We start from the raw sequence: 19,921 nt of genomic DNA, 5'->3' as shown, positions 1-19,921 counted from the left end.
GCAAGATCTTTATCCACTGAACCATCTTTTCAACTCATGGTTTAAAATTAAAATTAAATTTCCTTTTATTGGCATAGAGTTTTTTATTTTGTCTTGAGGCAGTTTGGTAATTAATAAATCTTACAAGTATTTGTCTGTTTTATCTCAGTTGAGTTGGCATGATGTTTGGTTCTTTTTATGGTTTTGAGAAGGGGTTTCTCTGCACAGCCTTGGCTGTCTTGGAACTCATGTGGCTTCCTGCCTCTGCCTCCCAAGTGTTGGAATTAACGGTGTGTGCTCCTACCACCCAGCGAAGTTCAGAATTTTTTTAAATCAGTTTTTTCTATGTCTGTAAGATCTAGTCTGATGCCCCTTTTGTTGCTCCTATTACTGTTATTTGTGCTTTTTTAATAATAAGAGGGTTAATTATTTTATTTAAGCTTTCAAATAATCAACTTTTTCTTTTGTTAGTTTTTCTTGTTGAATTTCTGTTTTTCTGTCATTGACCTCTTTAAATATCACACACCCACACACTCCCGCCAGCCATGCCCTACTTATTTTGTATAATATTGATATGAAGACAGATAGTGGTCAGAATATAAAGTCCAGAATTTGAACATAGATGGCCAGCTGAATTTTGAGAATAATGCAGAAACAGTTTTGGGGGCAGGGAATGTCTTGTCAAAAAATAGGATAGCCAGATGTTATTAACAAACAAACAAACAAAAAAAAAAATGGAACTATTTTTTATTCCATACCTAAAGCAAAAACAATTTACTTCAAAGTATATATTTGAATATAAGAACCCAAACTATAAAATCTATCGTTAGACAAACAGAAGAAAATCTGTGGTCTCATGTGTAGTCAGAGATTTTTTTTTGAATTGCAAATAAGCCAGTATGAATAGTAAGAGAAAAAATTGTGACAAAGTAGACTTTATGAAAATACAGCACACACATGTGCAGTTCATGAATGACGTCCAAGAGCATCAGTCTTCAGTAAGATACTGTCTATCCACTCTAAGCTTACATGTCATAGATACTGACCTGGGTAAAATGTAAAAGAGCAACAGTGTTAAATTCTGAAATAACTGGCAATCTATTGTTGGTGGAGATTTGAAATGGCACACAGTCTTTCCACAGTATACCTCAGAAGTGTCTCTTACAAAGCGGAGTGCACATGCCATATGATGTTGTGATAATCTCCTAAGGATTTCCTCAGGATGATGGAAAATAAGTGGTCACACAGAGATTCAGGATGCTCATGATTGTCTCCCTTTCTCAGTAGTGAGGCCTCAGACTGGAGCCTACTTAGATGAATTAGGTGGACTTATTGTGGTTGTCCTCGAGAAAAGCAGTGAGCTCTTGATGCAGGGAGCAGTATGGGCGAACCATGAAAAGATACTGAGGGAAAGAATCCAGATATGAATCTGTACTGTATAATCCATACTGTATGAAAATGAAATCTAATGTAGAATGACAAGCAATTAAGTGGGGTCCTGAGGCTAGAGGTTGGCAGTGGAAAGGGACACTGGTCGCTGAGCTGTTTGGAGTCTCTGGGAAACTTGTTGATTGTGGTGACAGTTATGCAGGTATGGTGTCAAGGGTGTATTTTAGAGCAGATCTTTTCCTTCCAGTAATTAGCAAACCTGACTGAACTTCAGTATCACCTACTAAGCATTTAAAATGCACATAACCTCTGCTCTATATAAAAGGAGTCAGCTACCAGCAGGAGGCCGGCTTCTTTGAGCTTTTAAAAGTTTCCAAAATGTTTTAATTCCCATCTGGAGTTTGTAAATAATGTTTTCTTTATATTACTTTTCCTTTTTAAGACTCCCAGAACCTAAGCATCCAGAGTGTGCTCTCTGCTGGCCATTACTGTATTGTGAGGGTAATGAGCTAGCTCCTCTAACATGCAGTCTAGGTGACAGATACTGAGGACAGTATGTAAGTAAGCATTATCTGTAAACTGAAGCAAATGCTGTGGGAACACAGGGTAGAAATTCAACTGTTTCCTGACCCTTCATCTTACTGCATGTCAGTACTCAGAAAGTTTGCTTTTCTAGAAGCATTGAACATTATTTAGAATAACAGAAAGTAACGTGGCTAGTTTGCATGCTACACTTTTAAAAAGCATTTCTTCTTTGTTAGCATCTTTGTATTATTTTTAAAAATCAAGAAATCTCAATTTAATGTCAGTGACAACATATTAAAATATTTGTGTGCTTCCAGATTCTTAGTTTGTTAGTGTCAGTCATTTATCTGCTACGTATTTTGTGTTCATCTGTGTTTAGGAAATTTAGGCTTACAGAACATTAAGCACTTTAAACTCTACAGCTTCTCAGAACCATTAGCATGTTCTATTATTACTCTTAAGATGGAGTTATAAGATACAGAGATTCAATTTGACCATTAAACCTCTTTCCATTGGCCTTTATTTCCATGAGTAGGTATCTAAACAAGTAACTTGTTAACTTAAACATAAACAAGTGCTTCAGTAGCACTAAAGATGTCATGGCATATTTTAAAGATGACAGTCTGTAAAAGGAGTTTATATATGATTTTGTTGTTTATATATAGCAAACTTATATTTTACACCTATGTAGTAAACTTAGAAATAGTTATTCTCCATTTGTGTATCTTGCTGGTAGGTGAAAGTGAAATGTCATATTCTTCTTCTGTTTCAGAACAGAGTAGAAGAGATGATTTAGAAGCCTTAGGCCATATGTTCATGTACTTCCTGAGAGGCAGTCTTCCTTGGCAAGGCTTAAAGGTAATTGTTTTTTTTTTTTTGTATTTCTTAATTGGAATTCACAAAATCTGTATTAAGGCTTTTTGGTACAACTAAATAGTTTTTAAAACACCACATTGTTGTACTCTTCTTTCCTCCTTCAGGCTGACACATTAAAAGAGAGGTATCAGAAAATTGGAGACACGAAACGAGCCACACCGATAGAAGTATTGTGTGAAAACTTTCCAGGTAATGGACAGTGATGATGTTCATAATTGAAACATGCTTATGCATAGAAAAAAGGTTAATTTTCATTGTTTAAGTTTATAAATACTTTTTGTGTGCTTTGAAAAACATGACTTCTATAAAAATGATTAAAAAGTTGTCAACAATTACTGTATAGACTAGAGGAACAGTTTGCTCCACAAGATAGCATTACATGAAGAAAATTCCATCTTTCAATTATGTTAAGACAAATTTAAGTCGTTTGCTTTAACAATTCATTTTTATAAAGTTGAAATACCATTTAGTTTACTGTTATTAGGGTCTCTATCAGGTTTAGCAGAAGTTATTAAAATATTAATTTTATTTTCAGAATATTATAAAACCTTATTTACTAACTTTAGGGAAATAGTATGTTAAAGAATTGTATGCATTTTGAAAATAATTTTCCTTTAAGCACTTATGGCAACTCACAAGCAAAAATTTACTTAAATAAGTTTCCTTAATCCAAAATAAAAAATGGTAATGAATTGTTAATTAAAATTTTATGTTTGAGATAGAAGCTTATTAAGTTACCTAGACCTGTCTGGGCCTTGCCCTGTACCCAGGTTAGCCTGGGACTTGCTCCCTTCCTGCTTCAGCCTCTTGAGTGGCCTGTATCACCAGTCATAGCTGTTGGTAGTTACTAAATATCTGTTGTAGCTTGCACAGCAACATGAACTGCAAAGAAGACTGACCTCCTTCAAGATCGAGGTCTTATATCACTGGTCACTGGCTTGTCTCTGTAATGGAATTATAGTAGCCATAGAATCAATGCTTGGAAATAGCATGTATTTCCTTATTCTTTGCTAGTAAACTTTATTTTCTTTCTTGCTATAATTTCTATAAATGGGAGATTAAACAATGTTGGTTTCAGTTCTAGAAGTTTAGGACTGATTATCTTAGCACCTCCATTTTTCTTGGAGAATTGTGTATAGCCTCACTAATGCAGCATTCATTCTGCCTAACTTATGGTGAAGATTAGAAATGTTGTTCCACATGGGCGAGTTAGTTATGTTGCTGATACTGACGGAAACAGCTACCGAGTGCAAATGCTCTCATGTGAACCGGCTCTAGCAGGGTTTTAAATATATTTTAAAATATGCACGAGGTATGCCTTGTGATTAAACAATCATGTATCACGAGCCACTAATTCAACCTCTAGTGCAATTCGAGGAATATATTCAAAGATCATAAAAAAAATTCTAGCTTTTGGTAATAAATGTTGCAAACATGACAGTTAAACTAAATGTCTTACTTCTTGTTTTCATTCCCTCTTTCTCCCCCTTTTTAGTTTTGGTATAATTGAAAATTTTTAATTGAAATAGAATTTGGTTAACTTTTTAGTATTATAGAGATATATAGTCAGAATTATTTTTATTTCCTTTCTAGAAGAAATGGCAACATATCTTCGTTATGTACGAAGGCTAGATTTTTTTGAAAAGCCAGACTATGATTACCTAAGAAAGCTTTTTACTGACTTGTTTGATCGCAAAGGGTATATGTTTGATTATGAATATGACTGGATTGGTAAACAGTTGGTGAGTACTTTATGCTCTTATTATAGAAGACTATTCACAGTATTTTTAATAGTACAGAATACTCATTGAAGATTGATGGCAGTTTGTAAGGAGTTCCTCTTATTTCCTGTTGGGGACATTTCTTCAGGAATACCATCCTTGGAATTTTATATAGGTTCTATTACTGGATTTCCTGCTTTTTATAAAAGGGTGTTGAGTTATTTTGGGGTTTATGCCTTAATTTGCTTTTTGGTATCAAATTAATATTTTTATATAGTATTCTTATGATATTTCTCTGCAGTAACTTACAGTCATGCTTTGATCAAAGTTAAGAATTTTAACAGCTTCTCTGGGTCAAGATACTAAGTTCATAATTTTATTATTTAAGAAATATTTCTTTAGTTTTGTATACATGAATTTTATTTATTAATTTTGGACATAAGATTTATAAATACATTTTATTTTTAATATGAGAAAGTAACTTTAATAAGAATATTAGGAGACCCTTTAAACCAGCGGTTCTCATTCTGTGAGTCACTTTGGGGCCAAACAACCCTTTCACAGGGTCACATAATCCTTTCACAAGGGTTACATATCAGATATCCTGTATATCAGATATTTATATTAGGATTCATAACAATAGCGACATTACAGTTATAAAGTAACAGTGAAAATAATTTTCTGGTTAGGATCACTACAACCTGAGGAACTGTATTAAAGGGTTGTAGCATTAGGAAGGTTCAGAGCCACTACTTTATTCACATAAAAGTTAATACATTAAAAAATGCTTAAATGTTTTTAAAATACTTGAAAATGTAACTCTGTTCCTTTTGTTTTCTCTGGTATTTTTTAATCAGTGTGCTTGAGAATAATATTGCTTCTTGAAGACTTACTAGCTTAGCAGTATCATTTATTGATTCATTGATTGTTTTAAACAGTTAATGAAAGTTTAGATGGGAATTCTGAAGCAGGCAGGCTATTCCAGCACTAACTGTTGTTTTTGTTTAGCCTACTCCAGTAGGTGCAGTTCAGCAAGACCCCGCTCTGTCATCGAACAGAGAAGCACACCAACACAGAGATAAGATACAGCAGTCTAAAAACCAGGTTTGGTGCCTTTATGGATATGAAATCTTTCAGTTACTTTCATTGTCAACATGTGCATTTCTGTTCAGTGGGTAACACACACACACATATACAAGCATTGATACTCGTGTTTTCGGGAAACCTTCAGTTCTCACACTAGTCTCAGATAGTCATCAGCTCTTAATTCATGGTAAGAATTAGTCAAAACCGAGCCATGTTTGGTGATTAAGAATGGAAGTTAGAATTATAACAACGTTTGCTCTTTCTCTAGTTAGTTTAATAAGTTATTTATTAAATTTGGGCTGTTTAAAGTGATTTTTTATATGTGTGTTTAGAAATACAGAAGCAAAGAATACAGTTTATAAAAATGATTTAACTGAGTTGAATAGGCACAGTGTTCAGAGCTCACTTATCCCTGGAAGCAGACATAATGTGAATGTAGTTTTGTTTCACCTTATTTAAATTAATTTCTCAAGGCCGGTTCTCTCACCCCTTAAAATAGTGATAATACATGTCAACTTCTAGAATATAATATATTCTCAGTAATTCTGAACTCATGGATGGTGTTGTTATCTCATAACTTTTACAGTAAATGCACAAATAACTACATTTTGAAATAAACTATACCACTTGAAATATATTAATAAAGTGCCATATACATTTGCATATTTAATACAGAAAAGGTTGTTTGTTTATTTAGTCTTGAAGTGACCCTGCATAGTAAATGCACTTCTTTTAGACAAGTAATTAAAGTAGATTTTAAGAGTAGTGAGCAGGAGACAGAGGAAAGACAGAGGAGGGAAGAGCAGAAAAGTTGGGCAGGGACAAGCAACAGAAAAAGCAGAAGCTAAAAATCATAAACGTTTGTTTGAGGAACACCAGTCAAGTAGTGCGCTTTGCACAGAGTATGAGTTGAAGATAAGCATGTGATGCTGAAGAGGAGTGAGGAGCTCTTGTTTCCTGGGGGATGGATGGATCTCGAGTTCTTCAGCAGTGTTTTCTTGTCCTTTTTTGCAGGAGGATTTTCAATTTGCTTAAGAATTTTACTGTCTTCTAGAATCTGAGCATGTCTAGAAATTTTTTGGTTTAGCCCTGCTTAGATTCTGTCCTGCTGCTTTTTATTCTGACTTCTTTTATCCTGTTAAAGTTCAAGTGATGATTTAAACAAAATAAAAACTAAAGGATAGAGTACCATTTATTAATACTTCACTGCATTACATATTACTGCACTTATTTAACAGTGTGTATGATAGCCAATTTAGAAAGATTTGTTTTTAAAGTTTGACATAGAAATATTGGCACAATCGAAAGTCTCATGAATTAATTCAACTATAAAATATAATTAGTTGATAGCTTGAATAATCTGACAAGATAACTATGTAAGTAGAGGACTTACAAGTTGGGACTTGGTGTTTGTGTCTTCTAAACTAGAGTTTGGGTGTTTCTGAAGATTGGTTCTCTCTAAATTTTTCTGTTCCAGCTATTGGATATTGTAGTAAGGAAAGCCTTTAATGTTTAATTGCATCATAACTTAAAGACTTTTAGGCTTCTAACTTCTTATTTTAGACATAGTTTGGTCATGTAAGCTTTCGAAGGGGGGAGTCTGTGTTTTATTTGTAGTTCTTTTTGCATTAAAGCAGGGAAGATTTTGTATGTGTGTATAATGTTTCAGTGAATCCTTTGGAATAGGGCTATGTATAGGATTTGAGACTTAAATATATAGTCTCTTCATTAAAGAAAAGTTGTTTGCATAGAAAAAGTTTTGAAATACCTGTGCATCATTGAACAGTGTTTTATGAGAGGGTTCACAGTCCAAAAGAGGAAACAGGTGAATTTTTTAAAAGCTCGGAGCACTGTGGTGACTGCAGACAGAGCAGGCAGTGGTTGAAGTTTAGGGAGGCTACAGGTACATGTAAAACGTTAAGTCCGGATTAGTATATATACAGAAGGAGGGCACATAGTTTTTATTGCCAGTTGCCACAGCTGTCGCAACTTTGATTTATTTCAGTGTTAGTTACAAATCCACTAATCCGGCTATGCAGTTAGAGAGTGATGGAAAGACAGAATTCTTATGGTGGTTTTGATGGCAAACTTCATGCCATGAGCTATGTAACTTTTTACTGTACAGCTTAATTTAGGAAGCTTATTCTCAGAATTGTCTTCCCACATGCCCTTCTACTTATATTTGACATCTGTTCCACAAAGGTTACTCTGGCTTCTGGTGTATTTAGGCTTCCTCTAGCCCAGCATAGTTGGCACTTGTGGCAAGATTTTGTGGAATTTGGTTGAAAAAGAAAGAAAGAAAAAAAAAAAGAGCACCAGAGACTTTAGAATATTTGCAGTTAGTGTCAAAAGCTTGGTAGCATTATTGAAGCTGGCTCTGGTTGGAATCCTCACTATGCTCTTTACTAGGTCTCTGGTCTTAGGACAGTGTTGAATGTCAGTGTCTTTATCCATGAAATGAGGGTGATTCTGTCTAAAGTTACTAATTCTGAACCATGCTTTAAGAACTCTTCCTTCTGTTAGTGCTTTCTGCATGTTCCTAAAATAGAGAAATTGACTGTTCTAAATTCTGCTAGTTCAGTGTTAGTAGCCTATGCTTATTACCATACAGATTTTCCAAGGGATCTAAAAACATCCACAATTTTCACTCTGTTTCATAAAAGAAGGTTTTTTAATTAGAACCAAATTGAAAAAAAAACCAGCAAAGAGATTCATAATTGTAGGATTGTCACTTTTAAAAATGTTTGTTACTTCTCACAGTATTGGGCATGGTGCTTTTCGCTTTTCAGAGAGCTTTGCCATTTTTTCCTGTTACACTTAACCATAGAAACAGAACACAATACAATGAGACACATTTCTTAGGATCTCAATATTTTAAGGATTATTTTTTTTTTCACATTGCTAAAATATAGCTCTTCATGTAAGAACCATTGAGGACTTCTGTAAGAAAACAGTGACAGCCTTTGGTGCACTCTTGTCAGTTTTCCTTCCCTGGTTCTTGGCACTTTTCATTTATGAACAGTGGAAAAGATTCCATCAAAGAAAAAGGAGCACCAGAGAATTTAGAATATTTGTAGTTAGTGTCTGTGGAATCTATGACTTCCCAGCCCTTTTACTTCTAAAATATTATGTCTCTAACTTGATTTATTGCTGATCATTACTCAGTTCAACAATAAAAATTTGTCTTTCATCTTCAGAGATAAATAACTGTATGTATTCTTACTTCAGAATAGTAAGATTATTTTAATTTTCCTTTTATACATATGTTTTGTAAATTATAAGGATGAGATGTTTAACATATTGGGTTTTTCTTCTTCCATGCATGGCATATGCATTAAATAAATGGCAGTCGGCAGACCACAGGGCAGCTTGGGACTCCCAGCAGGCAAATCCCCACCATTTGAGAGCTCACCTTGCAGCAGACAGACATGGTGGCTCGGTACAGGTATTTTCTGATTTTTGCATGAGTGATTATTCCCCAGATTTATACAACTAACCTTTTTTGAGCTCATGGCATGATACTCTATCCTCATGAAAGCTTGTTGCTGAATTCTATCCATAACTCTTCCTTTGTTATTTAACCAACAACCAAAGTTAACATGATCCAGAAAGACTCCTGCAATTTTGCCTGGGTTTATTTTTGCAAGTACATGCAACAGTCTTTAAGTCATACTCCTGGCAAGGTAGAAAAAGTGAACTGTAGTATGAGTGAAGCTGGATTGTTGAATAATAAGCTAATATCTTTATTAATTCTCTGAATAATAGAACATTTACAAGCCTTTTTCCCCTTTACTGACTTTGCATCCTTTGAGTTTCACTCATATCTGTCTAAACTTTTTCATTTGTACTCCTTAGAACACGCCCCTGTCTGGACTTACAGAAATAGCTGCTGTGTTATACATTTATAAATACTTAGTAAGCCGTGGTTTCTACACATTTAAAGCAGATTCTTACTTATAGCTTGCTTCTTTCTGTCACTTCTCTCTGAATAGCTAGCCTCTAAGTGTAATTATGTAGATGTGATTGTAGAGACAGGAAGGCTGCGGCCTTGTAGGTGTCTCTTTAAGGCAGTTATCTAAATGCTAGTGTAAAGTCACCAGCAAACACTACCTCAACCTGTTTCAGTTTGAAATCCTTATGTTTTGATTTTGTTGCTCAGTATATTTCCACTTGAATAACTTTTTGTTTTATCAGGTTTTCATTCTTTTTAAATATATTATTAATCAACTGAATCTGTATTTTATTTAACTTTTAAAAATAAGTTCAGCATTGAGTCTTAATCATCTCTCTTGTTTCTCACCATTTCATTTCAGAGATAAATTCTATAACCATCCATTTTTATATATAAATGGATTTTTAGTAATATGCAATAGAAAAATTTGAATAGTTGGAGTGGCAGACTTAGAGGCAAGAGTGCCTGAATTCATATCATTGGAAAAGCTAAGTGAACAAAGTATATTGAATTTGCATTAAATGCTTGTGTGTGGTTTTACTTGTTTCTGAGTTCTCTTGTTTGTGTTGTGCTATACATTTTGCTAGTGCTCAGGGCGACCTGCAGCAGCTGAGGCTCTGATAGAAATCTGTTCTAAATAGCATCATTTCAAATCTTGTTTTCCTGTCCTCTTAATCATCTCATGTGTCTCCTGGGATGAATTAGTTTGATGTTTTTATCACTTTAGTAGTTTGTACTCTATTTATTTTTCCCATAGAGAACTTGTACTTTTTCTTTTCCTTTCTCCAAAACTTTTCTGTCTATTGAGACTTTGTCTAGCTTCATCTGATTTTCAGTATATGATCAATTTATCCAGTAGAATTCTAGAAGTAGGGTGAATACATAGGTAAAATAAGAAATTATGCTCATTCTGCTGATTACATGAATGTGTTTTCAGTCTGAAACCAACTTAATACAGTGAACATTTTTAAAAGTTTAATGGGTGATTTACTGATACCTCAAGTGTGACAATGCCAGAATCTTACCCCGTTGTAGAATCAAGACTGACTTTATTTGAAAGTCATCTCATACACACTCCAAATTACTTGATTGTTATGATTATATATACTTAGACTAAGGAAAGTATACGTTAAAACTAAGTTACAGACAGTTGTAAGCTGCCGTGTGTGTGTGTGTGTGTGTGTGTGTGTGTGTGTGTGTGTGTGTATGTATGTATGTGTGAGCTCTAACATGAAGCTTCACTCCCAGCCTTAATAGTTACCTTCTATAGGCTTTCCCTAGTCAGTCATACACTCTCATCCCCATCCCCTGACCCCTAATCACTGTATTTTTTTCTGTGGAACAGTGAAGCACTGTTAAACTTTTTAGGCTATTTAGAATTGATGGAATTTCTTCAAGTTTTTGACTTAGAGACACATCATAAGATAGCTCTTATTTCTAGTATGCTGTGCATGTGGTATATGTACATTTTCAAGAGTGTGTGCACATTTGCACACGTGGAAGCTGGAGACCTATGAGAGATACCTTCTTCACTTGATTCCCTCTGTTTTTGAAACAGGGTCTTTTTCTCAAACCTGTGGCTTACTGATTGGCTAGGCTGGCTGGCCAAGAAGCTCTAGAGATCTGCTTGTTTGTGCTTCACTGATGCTGCAGTTACAGATGTTTACTGTCTGTACCTCTGCTTCTACATGAGTATTAGGGAATCCATACATGAATCCTCATGTATGCATTTATTCTAGCTATTTTACTGATTGAGCCATATCCTTACCCCTCTGATGAGCTTTTTTTTTTTTTTTTTATGTGAATTGATGTTTTGCCTACATGTATGTATGTATGAGGGTGTCAGATATTAGAGTTACAGACAAACGTATGAGCTGCCATGTAGGTACTGGAAATTGAACACAGGTCCTCTGGAAGAGCAGTTCAGTGCTTTTAACTGCTGAGCCATCTCTCCACCCCCGTGATAAGCTTTTAATAGGAGCTTGAATCTTGAACGCTATACATCTTTTGAATAATAATAACCTAACAGACCAGATATGCAGATACTTGGTATACTAGATATACCAAATTGATATTATGGTTAAGAGTACAGTAGATTTAGGTTCATGTTTTGTGTCCTGGATTATTTATCAGTGAAAGAAAGGAAGATATTAATGATATTTTTACCTCTTGGTTTTACTTTGAAAATATTTTGCATAACGACTGAGGGTTTTGAAGGACTAGCTAAGTAGAATCAAGTGCTTTTGTAAACTAATGAGCAACTCTATTTTCATTTCCAGAAAGTGAAGTATGAAGACATAGCCAAGAGAAAATACTGTCAAATTTGATTTTTTCCTTTTTATATTTCTTTAGTGAAATAATAGAAATATGTAGCTATACATTTAGTAAACTCTGCTAGAATATTGAAGAACAGATTATTCTATCCAAATTTGCTATTTTGAGTCTGTTCTTATCTGTGTATGTTTCGGAGAGCCCCTGATGAATTTAGTGTGCACATCTTTGTTAGCCCATAGAATTATTGTAATGAATATGGATGGGAAAGAGACCCACCCATTTATATTTTTGGCTATTGATTATTCAGAAATATCTTAAGTGATTCTTAGGAGCGAGGCCTTGTGCTGGGCTCTTAGAATAAAAAGAAGAATGGAGAGACAGAATAAACTAGCCCAGCGCTAGGGGAATATGTAGGAAAATGTACCTAAAATGGCTTGATTAATGACTTAAATTTTAATGTAAAAAGTGCTATGAATACAAAAGAATCAGTAGCAATTATTAGTTAAAGAAGGCAGTAGGGCAAACAAGTGTCCAGTGCATACAGTTGTTGAAGAGAGGGTTGCCTTGAGGAATCGAATTCAGTCCATCTGGGTGTGTGAGAAATGAAACAAAGAAGCATGTAGATTGTAAACTGTGAAGGGCACAACAGTGCTTTTTGTTAAATTTGAATTTTACTCTGAAGATACTGGGGAAACAGAAAGAAGATTATATAAGACTAGTCACAGTGGTGCGTGCTTGTAATCCCAGCACTGAGAGGCAGAGAAAGCTGGACCGTTAGACTAGCTAGATGGCTGAACCCATCAGTGGGTTCTGGATTCATCAAGAGAACCCTTTTTCAACAAAGAAATTGGAGAGCAATAAAAAAATTGATACCTGATGTTAACCTGGCCGTCATACATATGCAAAAACACATATACAATTTTGCACACTACCTACACACATGCACGCACACTTGCACGTGTACACACACATCCATTGTTTATGTCTATCTTATTTTCCTTGTTTGTTCTTGTTGATGTGCATTTGTGATAGTTCCATATGTTGGCTGCTGCAAGTACTTTGCTAGTAAGCATGGATGTTCACGTATGTGTAGTATCCTGGCCTAGGTGTTTTGGGAATATACTTAGGAGTAGTACAGTTGGCTGATATGGTAATTCTGCTTTTTATTTCTGCAGTTCATCTTGATTTCCACAATGATTGTACTACTTTACTGGTCCACAAGAAGGGTATAGGGCTCCTTCTTCCCACCCCTTTCCTTATTAGCTATTGCTGATGAATTTCTTTTTTTTTAAGACAGGGTCTCACTATGCAGATATAGGCTGTCAGCCTCAAATTCCCAGACATCTGCCTGCTCTTGCTTCTCAGTGCAGGGATGAAAGGAATGTGTGTGTCTTTATTCCTGGCCTTGTTTGTTTATTTGATGCTAGCTGATCCGGTTCAAGATGAGATGGAGTGTTGATGTGGTTTTCATTCCCTATTCCTAGCCACTTAAGGGTCTTGGGTACTTCTTGGGTACTTTTCATGCATTTACCTACCAGTCATTTGTATTTATTTTCAGAAAAGTGTTAAATTGATTTGCCAACTATTGCTTTGAACTTTGGTGTTTTAATTCTTTGGGTTTTTTTTGTTTTGTTTTTTCTGTTTTGTTTTGTTTTGTTTTGTTTTTTGGTTTTTTGAGACAAGGTTTCTCTGTGTAGTCCTGGCTGTCCTGGAACTCACTCTGTAGACCAGGCTGGCCTCGAACTCAGAAATCCGCCTGCCTCTGCCTCCCAAATGCTGGGATTAAAGGCGTGCGCCACCACCGCCGGGCAGGATTTTTTTTTTTTTTTTTTTGAATAGAATAGAATAGAATAGAATAGAACAGAACAGAACAGGTTAGCTATTAACCTTCATTCAGATGCATAATTGACAAACATTTTCTCCATAGGTTCTCTTCATTTTGCCACTTTCCCTTTCTGTGCAGAAGTTTTCTGATTCCATCCAGTCATAGCTGACAGGTTATGGAGGGTTTTCCAAAATATTTTTGCTGTTGTAGTTGTCTTGAATGGTTTTCCCTTTCTTTCCATGTGCAGCTTTAGGGCTTCTGATTTTACATTAGGGCTTTAGTCCATTTTAATTGTTTTACAGGAGGGTTGATAGAGATCTTGTCTTTTATGTGCAGATACCCAGTTTCCAAGCACCATTTGTTGACCAGGCTTTCTTTATTCCAGTGTATGTGTGGTTGTAACTAACTGCACAAGGTTTGTGTCTGGACTTTTTATTGTATTGCATTCTGTGCGTCCATTTTTGTGCCAGTCCCCTGCTGGTTTTATTAGGTTTTGTAGTATAATTTGGCACCGGTTCCTCCACCATTGCTCCTAATGCTCAGGACTACTGTGGCCATTTGAGGCCATTGTACTTCCGTGTGAGTTTTAAGATTGTTTTCTGGTTCTGTGGAGATTGTCATTTAAATTTTGGTAGGCATTACATTAAACTTGTAACATATTTGGTCAGAAAGCCATTTTCCTAATATTGTTTCTGTGAATTTATGATTATAGGAATTCTTTCTATTGTCTTTATCTTCTTAAATTTATCTTTTTAAATTTTTAAGTTTTTGATTGTCTTTCATTTCTTTGCTTAGTTTTATTATGAGGTATTTGTACTTTGAAGCTCTTGTGAATGAGGTTTTCCTCTGATCTCCTTCTCAGGAAGTGTGTTATTGGTATAAAAGAGCTACTGCATTTTGAGTGCAGGTTATATACTCAGCTACTTTGCTGAAATTGTTTCATAGATGTAAAAGCTTTCTATTAGAATTCTTAAGATCTTTTGAAGTATAGAACTCTTATCAGCAAATGGGGATCGGTTCTTCCTTTCTGGCTTGTATGCCTTTTATTTCTTTCTAATGCTGTATTGATCTAGCCAAAACTTTAAGTACTGTACTGAATAGAAGTAGAGTGAACAGACATCTTTATATCTTTATAATCATTCGTGATTCCAACTTAGTACAGTGTTTGTTGTTTATAGCTTTTATGGTGTGAGGCATGCTCCTTCTGTCTCTTTGTTTTCAGAGCTTTTGTTATGAAGATATGCAGACCTTTGCTAAAGGCATTTTCTATATCTAGTGAGATACTCACGTGATTTTCCCCCAAGAATATTTGCATATAGCATTATATTTAATAATATGTATATAGTAAATCTCTTGTGCATTCTCTGTAATAAAGTAAGTTTAATCATGAAGTATGATTCTTTTTAGTGTTTTTGCAATTCAGCTCAAGAATCTTTGCATCCATGTTCATCAGGGAAAGTTGGCTGACGCACCGCTCTTTCAGTTGTCGTGTCTTTTTGCATGATGTGGTGACTAGAGTCCATGGGGACTTGAGTTACAGTTGGTTTTCTTTACTCATTTCCTTCCCTTAAAATTACAGAACATTACATTATTTTGGCCTTTTTCTTTCTGTTCTATAGTCACTGGTAGTATATTAGTGGGCTCTGACTGACCTTAAGTGAGTGTATTTCTATTATCATGTATATTTTTTAATTTCCTCTGTTACATCAGTGTGTTTTGTTCTTCCCAAATGGTCTTGTGGTTGAGTTCAAAGTAGGCTGCTATTAAAAACAAGCTGAAATACACATATGAGATAACCAGCAGACATAAAACTCGCAAGACATGAAAAGGCACAGTCTATCCAGGAGATCATAAGCTAGTGAAACAGTTGAAATATCAGACAAAGAATCCAAAAGTCTACTTCTAAAAACAACCAGTCATCCCTAGATGGTCAAGTTTACAATAAGGAAATTAATTTACGATATAGAAACAAAAATCATCAACATAGAAGAGAAAGTGGACCACAAAGATTATGTTTATACACTCTGGGATGTCTAAATATTCTAGCCAGAGATGTCTCCTTAGTGTATTGGCAACTTGGAGGAGCAAGCATGGCATTCAGACTTATACAGCCAGACCAGTCTTCTGTGGTTTGTTTTCTTTTTGAGACATGGTTTCTCTATGTACCCTTAGCTGTTCTGGACCTGCTATATAACTAGGCTGTCCTCGAGCCCACAGAGAGTCAGCCTGCTGCCCCCGTGTGCTGGGATTAAAAGCATGCACCATCATACCTGGCAATTTCTACAACTTTAAAACCTGCCCAGCATTGAATTCTGTCGGAGGCTGCAGATGTCAAGCAGTCCAGTGGCACTTCAGAGTTCTCAGTCCTACGACAGTGAACCTTGTGGCAGATACATGATTTCAGAAGCTGACTTGTCAGCTGATGACTGATTTGGGCTTCTTGGAATCCACAATAATTCTTAAGTGATAGGTCAAGCTCTTAGTGATTGAAGGTGGTTTACTAACTAATGTACCCTGTGCTGCCCAAGCTGAGGCTGCTGACTCTCTCTCTTTATGACTGCCTGCTGTAATTATCTCTTATTTAATGCTATGTGGGGTTGGTTCCAGGCTCCTGGACCTATGATTGCTCCTTGTTATCAGGCTCCTAGGGTAATTTAGTCTTAAACACAAGGTTCCCTCTTAAGTTGCTACCTTTCTACAACACTCCAAAGGCATGGGGAGTGGCAGCTACACTGATGACTTGTTACACAAGAGAGGTCCCTATCTAACTAGAACTATGAACTATTTTCAAGGTTTGTCTAAACTGAATGCTGGTTCTTTGGGTAGGATTGCTAGTTTCTTTTCACCAAGGACTCCTTTCTTAACTTCTTCCTCAGGGGATTTGTGTGGAGCAGTGCAGGAGCTGTGCTCTGTGCCCTTCCTCCCCTGGACTATGCAGGAGGTGGTTTTTTTTTTTTTTTCTCTCCTCTCCTCTCCTCTCCTCTCCTCTCCTCTCCTCTCCCCTCCCCTCCCCTCCCCTCCCCTCCCCTCCCCTCCCCTCCCCTCCCCTCCCCTCCCCTCCCCTCCCCTCCCCTCCCCTCCCCTCCTCTCCATCTGTATTTGCCATTGATCCTATTACTTTGTGATTTCAGTATTTTTCCACTGTATCTATTTGGAATGGAATCTAAGTTTTGTTTTCTTGACTCTTCATGGTGTCACAAAGAAGCAGTTTTTAGTCTGTCATTTTACCTTGGAAGCTTAAAGATTACTTTGATAGACTTGATTAAGGAGAGGAGTATGAGTCAGAGTCTATAAAAAAGTCTGTACCTGAAGCTGGGTGTGTTAGCTCATGCCTGTAATCACCACACTTAGGAGGCAAAGGGAAGATTGTCCCCAACTTCAAGCTTCATAGTCTGGGTTTCAAGTGTCTTTAAAAAAGATTCTGTAGCTGAGTTGCACGAATAAGTAGTAGAGGTGAGAGGAAGTGATGTGGTTGGATCTGGGGGCTAGGAAGGAAGGAGTGCTGTTGCCACCCCAGTCTGCTGTGCTTCTCTTTGGTTGATCATCTCTCTGAAACTAGGTTTGAAATGTACCTGTCCTAACAGAGAAGAGTGACACAATCCCATTGTAGCCGCACTTTCATTGCAGTGCAGCTACACTCAGCTCACCACCATTAAAATAGATTCTATACTAGTTGGCATCTATAAGCAAAAGGAAGAAGAAAAATAGCAAAGATACTGGTGTGCTGAATGACCGCCTTTATAGTTGGAAAGTTTTTATTTGAGCCTTATGAATGATGTTGTTTTGAGAACCTGAGCCAAGACAGTTATACAATCACAAATCATGCAGAAAGACAAGTGCAGCCAGGTACTGTTAAGGAAAATGAAAAGAATATATAAATTGCTGTAATACATTGTTTGATTTCTTTGCATGTATAGTATCAGATTCAAATATAGATAATACTGATAACTAAAAAATGATGTGAACAGAAGTATCCTGCAGTGGTAGCAAATATGCATGGTTCAGTGTGAGAAGAGTCATTTCACTTTGCAGAGTTTTCCATTATGCTAATTATGTATAGGCCTTTACTAAAAACACTTCTAAAACGAGTCTCAAGTTTTCTGTATCAGATCTTCAATAATGCACAGTTAATAATGAGGAACAAAATTGAGTGACTATTATAATTCCATCTTCTCTGGATAGTTTTCTTGGGTGCTGACATCTGCAAAGGAGCATTTGTAGAAGGATGTAGTAATTGTTTCTATTATGTAAATAATTCCACACTCATTAGTTTAGGAAGTTTCCTGGTGAGTCTCATTGGTATGAATCAGTATGATTCATTAATTGTAATCTCCTATTTTAATAACAGATTTTGATAACCTCTCCAAAGATTTGAATGTCTCTATTAGTGAAAGCTGATAATTTTTTTTTAATCTTGGTTTAAAGACAATGAAAACTAGTTATGGCAAATCACCTGTGGTCTACAGAGTGCCATTTTACTGTGGGCTCTCTCTAGAATGAAAACTATCAATTATGCTCTAGTTATACTTTTTAAAGTATGTAGTAATTTATTGTTTACTGGCTCAGGTTCTATACACTCTAAAACATTTTAACTATCTTATCTATCAGTGTGGTTTTTAATGAGTGTCCTAGAGAAAGATTTTATATGTTTGTGTGTATGTTTTAGTATTTCTTATATATTTATTGGTTACATGTCTGTCTGATTCATTGATATTGTGAACCTGTGATGTTATAAGTAGCTTTATAAATTTTTTTATATTTAGAAAGTACGAATTTGGCTTTGAAAATCATTGCCTATGAGCTGGGCATAGAGGTGCCAGCACTTGGGAGGCAGAGAGAGCCTGCACTGTCTTATCTGCCTGTGGGTGGCTTGTTTTGGAAGTTGTTTGTGGGCTCTCTCCTCCTGTCCCCTTGAAACATGGTAGTAAGAATCTAGTCAACTTAATTTCTTAAAATACTATGATAAGGGTTTTTTTTTTGTCCCAAAGTTAGAATGTCAAAGCAAATATCTTTAAGCATAATAATAGTAAACTATAATCTGTTTATATTCTGAAATGACAAACCAGATTATCTGTCATTTTTATAAACTTTGCTGAAAAATAAGTCAGCCTGAAGAACTCTGATATTTCAGTCTTTCAGTTCAGTTATAATTCTAGAAATGCCAGCTGAGTAGATCCAATTTTTAGAATTTGACTTGTGAAATGAAAAAAAAAAAGTGTTTGCTTAGTTAATTGACTTGGCTTGTCTGTAACATTGTGCCTTCATTTCTGCTGTGTAAAGTGCCTCTGCAGAGGCCTGGCTGACAGTGGTGACGGCCCCACCCCTTGATCTGTGGCTGTGTGTACTGAACTCCATTTCAGCCTGATGGTTAAAAGACACTGCCATTTTCCATTTCATAGTCTAGGACACCGAGATTTAGCAAGATCAGGGTGCCTGTCTCATGCTCACACAGTTCACAGTGCTGTAACTATGGTGTGGATCCATCTTAATGTAGAGTGATTGCCTGATGCCAACAGATACAGAAGTTGTGTAGGAAAATGGGGAATGAGTTAAGTTTACAGAATATAGGTTTTTTTTTTCCAGATTTACCAAGGAAATTCTCAATTTTAAGCAAACACAGAAAGATGGAGTTATGATAAGGAGTAAATGAATGGAAGAAGCTTAGGACTAAGGAAAGGGTGGGATGTGAGTATTTTTTTCAAGTTTAGAATTATGAGGAAAGAAGAAATAGGGTGATTAAATGAATTTGTAGGACCTTCAGTAATTTAGGATTTTTAATTTTTTTATCTTAAAAGTCTTAAATTTTCATTCATTAATGGCAGTATTTACTTACTCTGACTAATAAGTACCTGTTCTGTGTTGGGTATGTCAGACAGCAAGCAGTGAGATTCCTGATCTTATGAAACCATTTTAATGGAGGCAGATATTAAGAACACAGTAGATAAATCAGGAAGTAAAAACATCAAGACAAAACAAAAATGCACCAAGAAGTAAGTTGTCATTGTATGCCTTTAGTTCTAATGCTTAGAAAGAGGCAAGCAGATCTCTGTGAGGTCAAATTCCAGGAAAGCCAGGGCCACACACAGCTACCATGTCTCAAAAATAAAAACAAACAAATAATTAAGAGTCAATACAAATAACTTATACAGAAAATAAAAACTAAAGTACAACATAAAGACTTTTTCTGCATGGAAATTTTAGATGAATGATAGAAAAGTCCTGTCCTAGAGATGCTCTCTAGGAATCTAAGAAGACAGCCCGTAAGTAAAAGAGCTAGCCAGTGGCCGTGGGTAA

At 35.8% G+C, this 19,921-nt stretch overlaps 1 protein-coding gene across 10 annotated transcripts in view; it reads left to right on the top strand.

Moving 5' to 3' along the window:
* Nucleotides 1–19,921, top strand: part of Csnk1g3 (casein kinase 1 gamma 3) — an 85,212-nt gene that overhangs the window by 55,633 nt on the left and 9,658 nt on the right. For 2 of the 10 annotated variants that reach the window (XM_034518003.2, XM_076912643.1), the window contains 5 exons: nucleotides 2,666–2,751; nucleotides 2,874–2,958; nucleotides 4,363–4,511; nucleotides 5,499–5,594; nucleotides 8,926–9,021. In XM_034518003.2, coding sequence (XP_034373894.1) covers nucleotides 2,666–2,751; nucleotides 2,874–2,958; nucleotides 4,363–4,511; nucleotides 5,499–5,594; nucleotides 8,926–9,021 — 512 coding nt within the window. The remainder of the gene's footprint in view (nucleotides 1–2,665; nucleotides 2,752–2,873; nucleotides 2,959–4,362; nucleotides 4,512–5,498; nucleotides 5,595–8,925; nucleotides 9,022–19,921) is intronic. The other 8 variants (XM_034518008.2, XM_076912639.1, XM_034518010.2 and 5 more) reach the window with 5 other exon arrangements.

This window comes from Arvicanthis niloticus, chromosome 14 (genome assembly GCF_011762505.2).
Source record: "Arvicanthis niloticus isolate mArvNil1 chromosome 14, mArvNil1.pat.X, whole genome shotgun sequence".
NCBI classification, from domain to species: domain Eukaryota; kingdom Metazoa; phylum Chordata; class Mammalia; order Rodentia; family Muridae; genus Arvicanthis; species Arvicanthis niloticus.
Note: the sequence above shows the minus strand (reverse complement) of the source record. Positions and strands in the feature narration are given on the sequence as shown.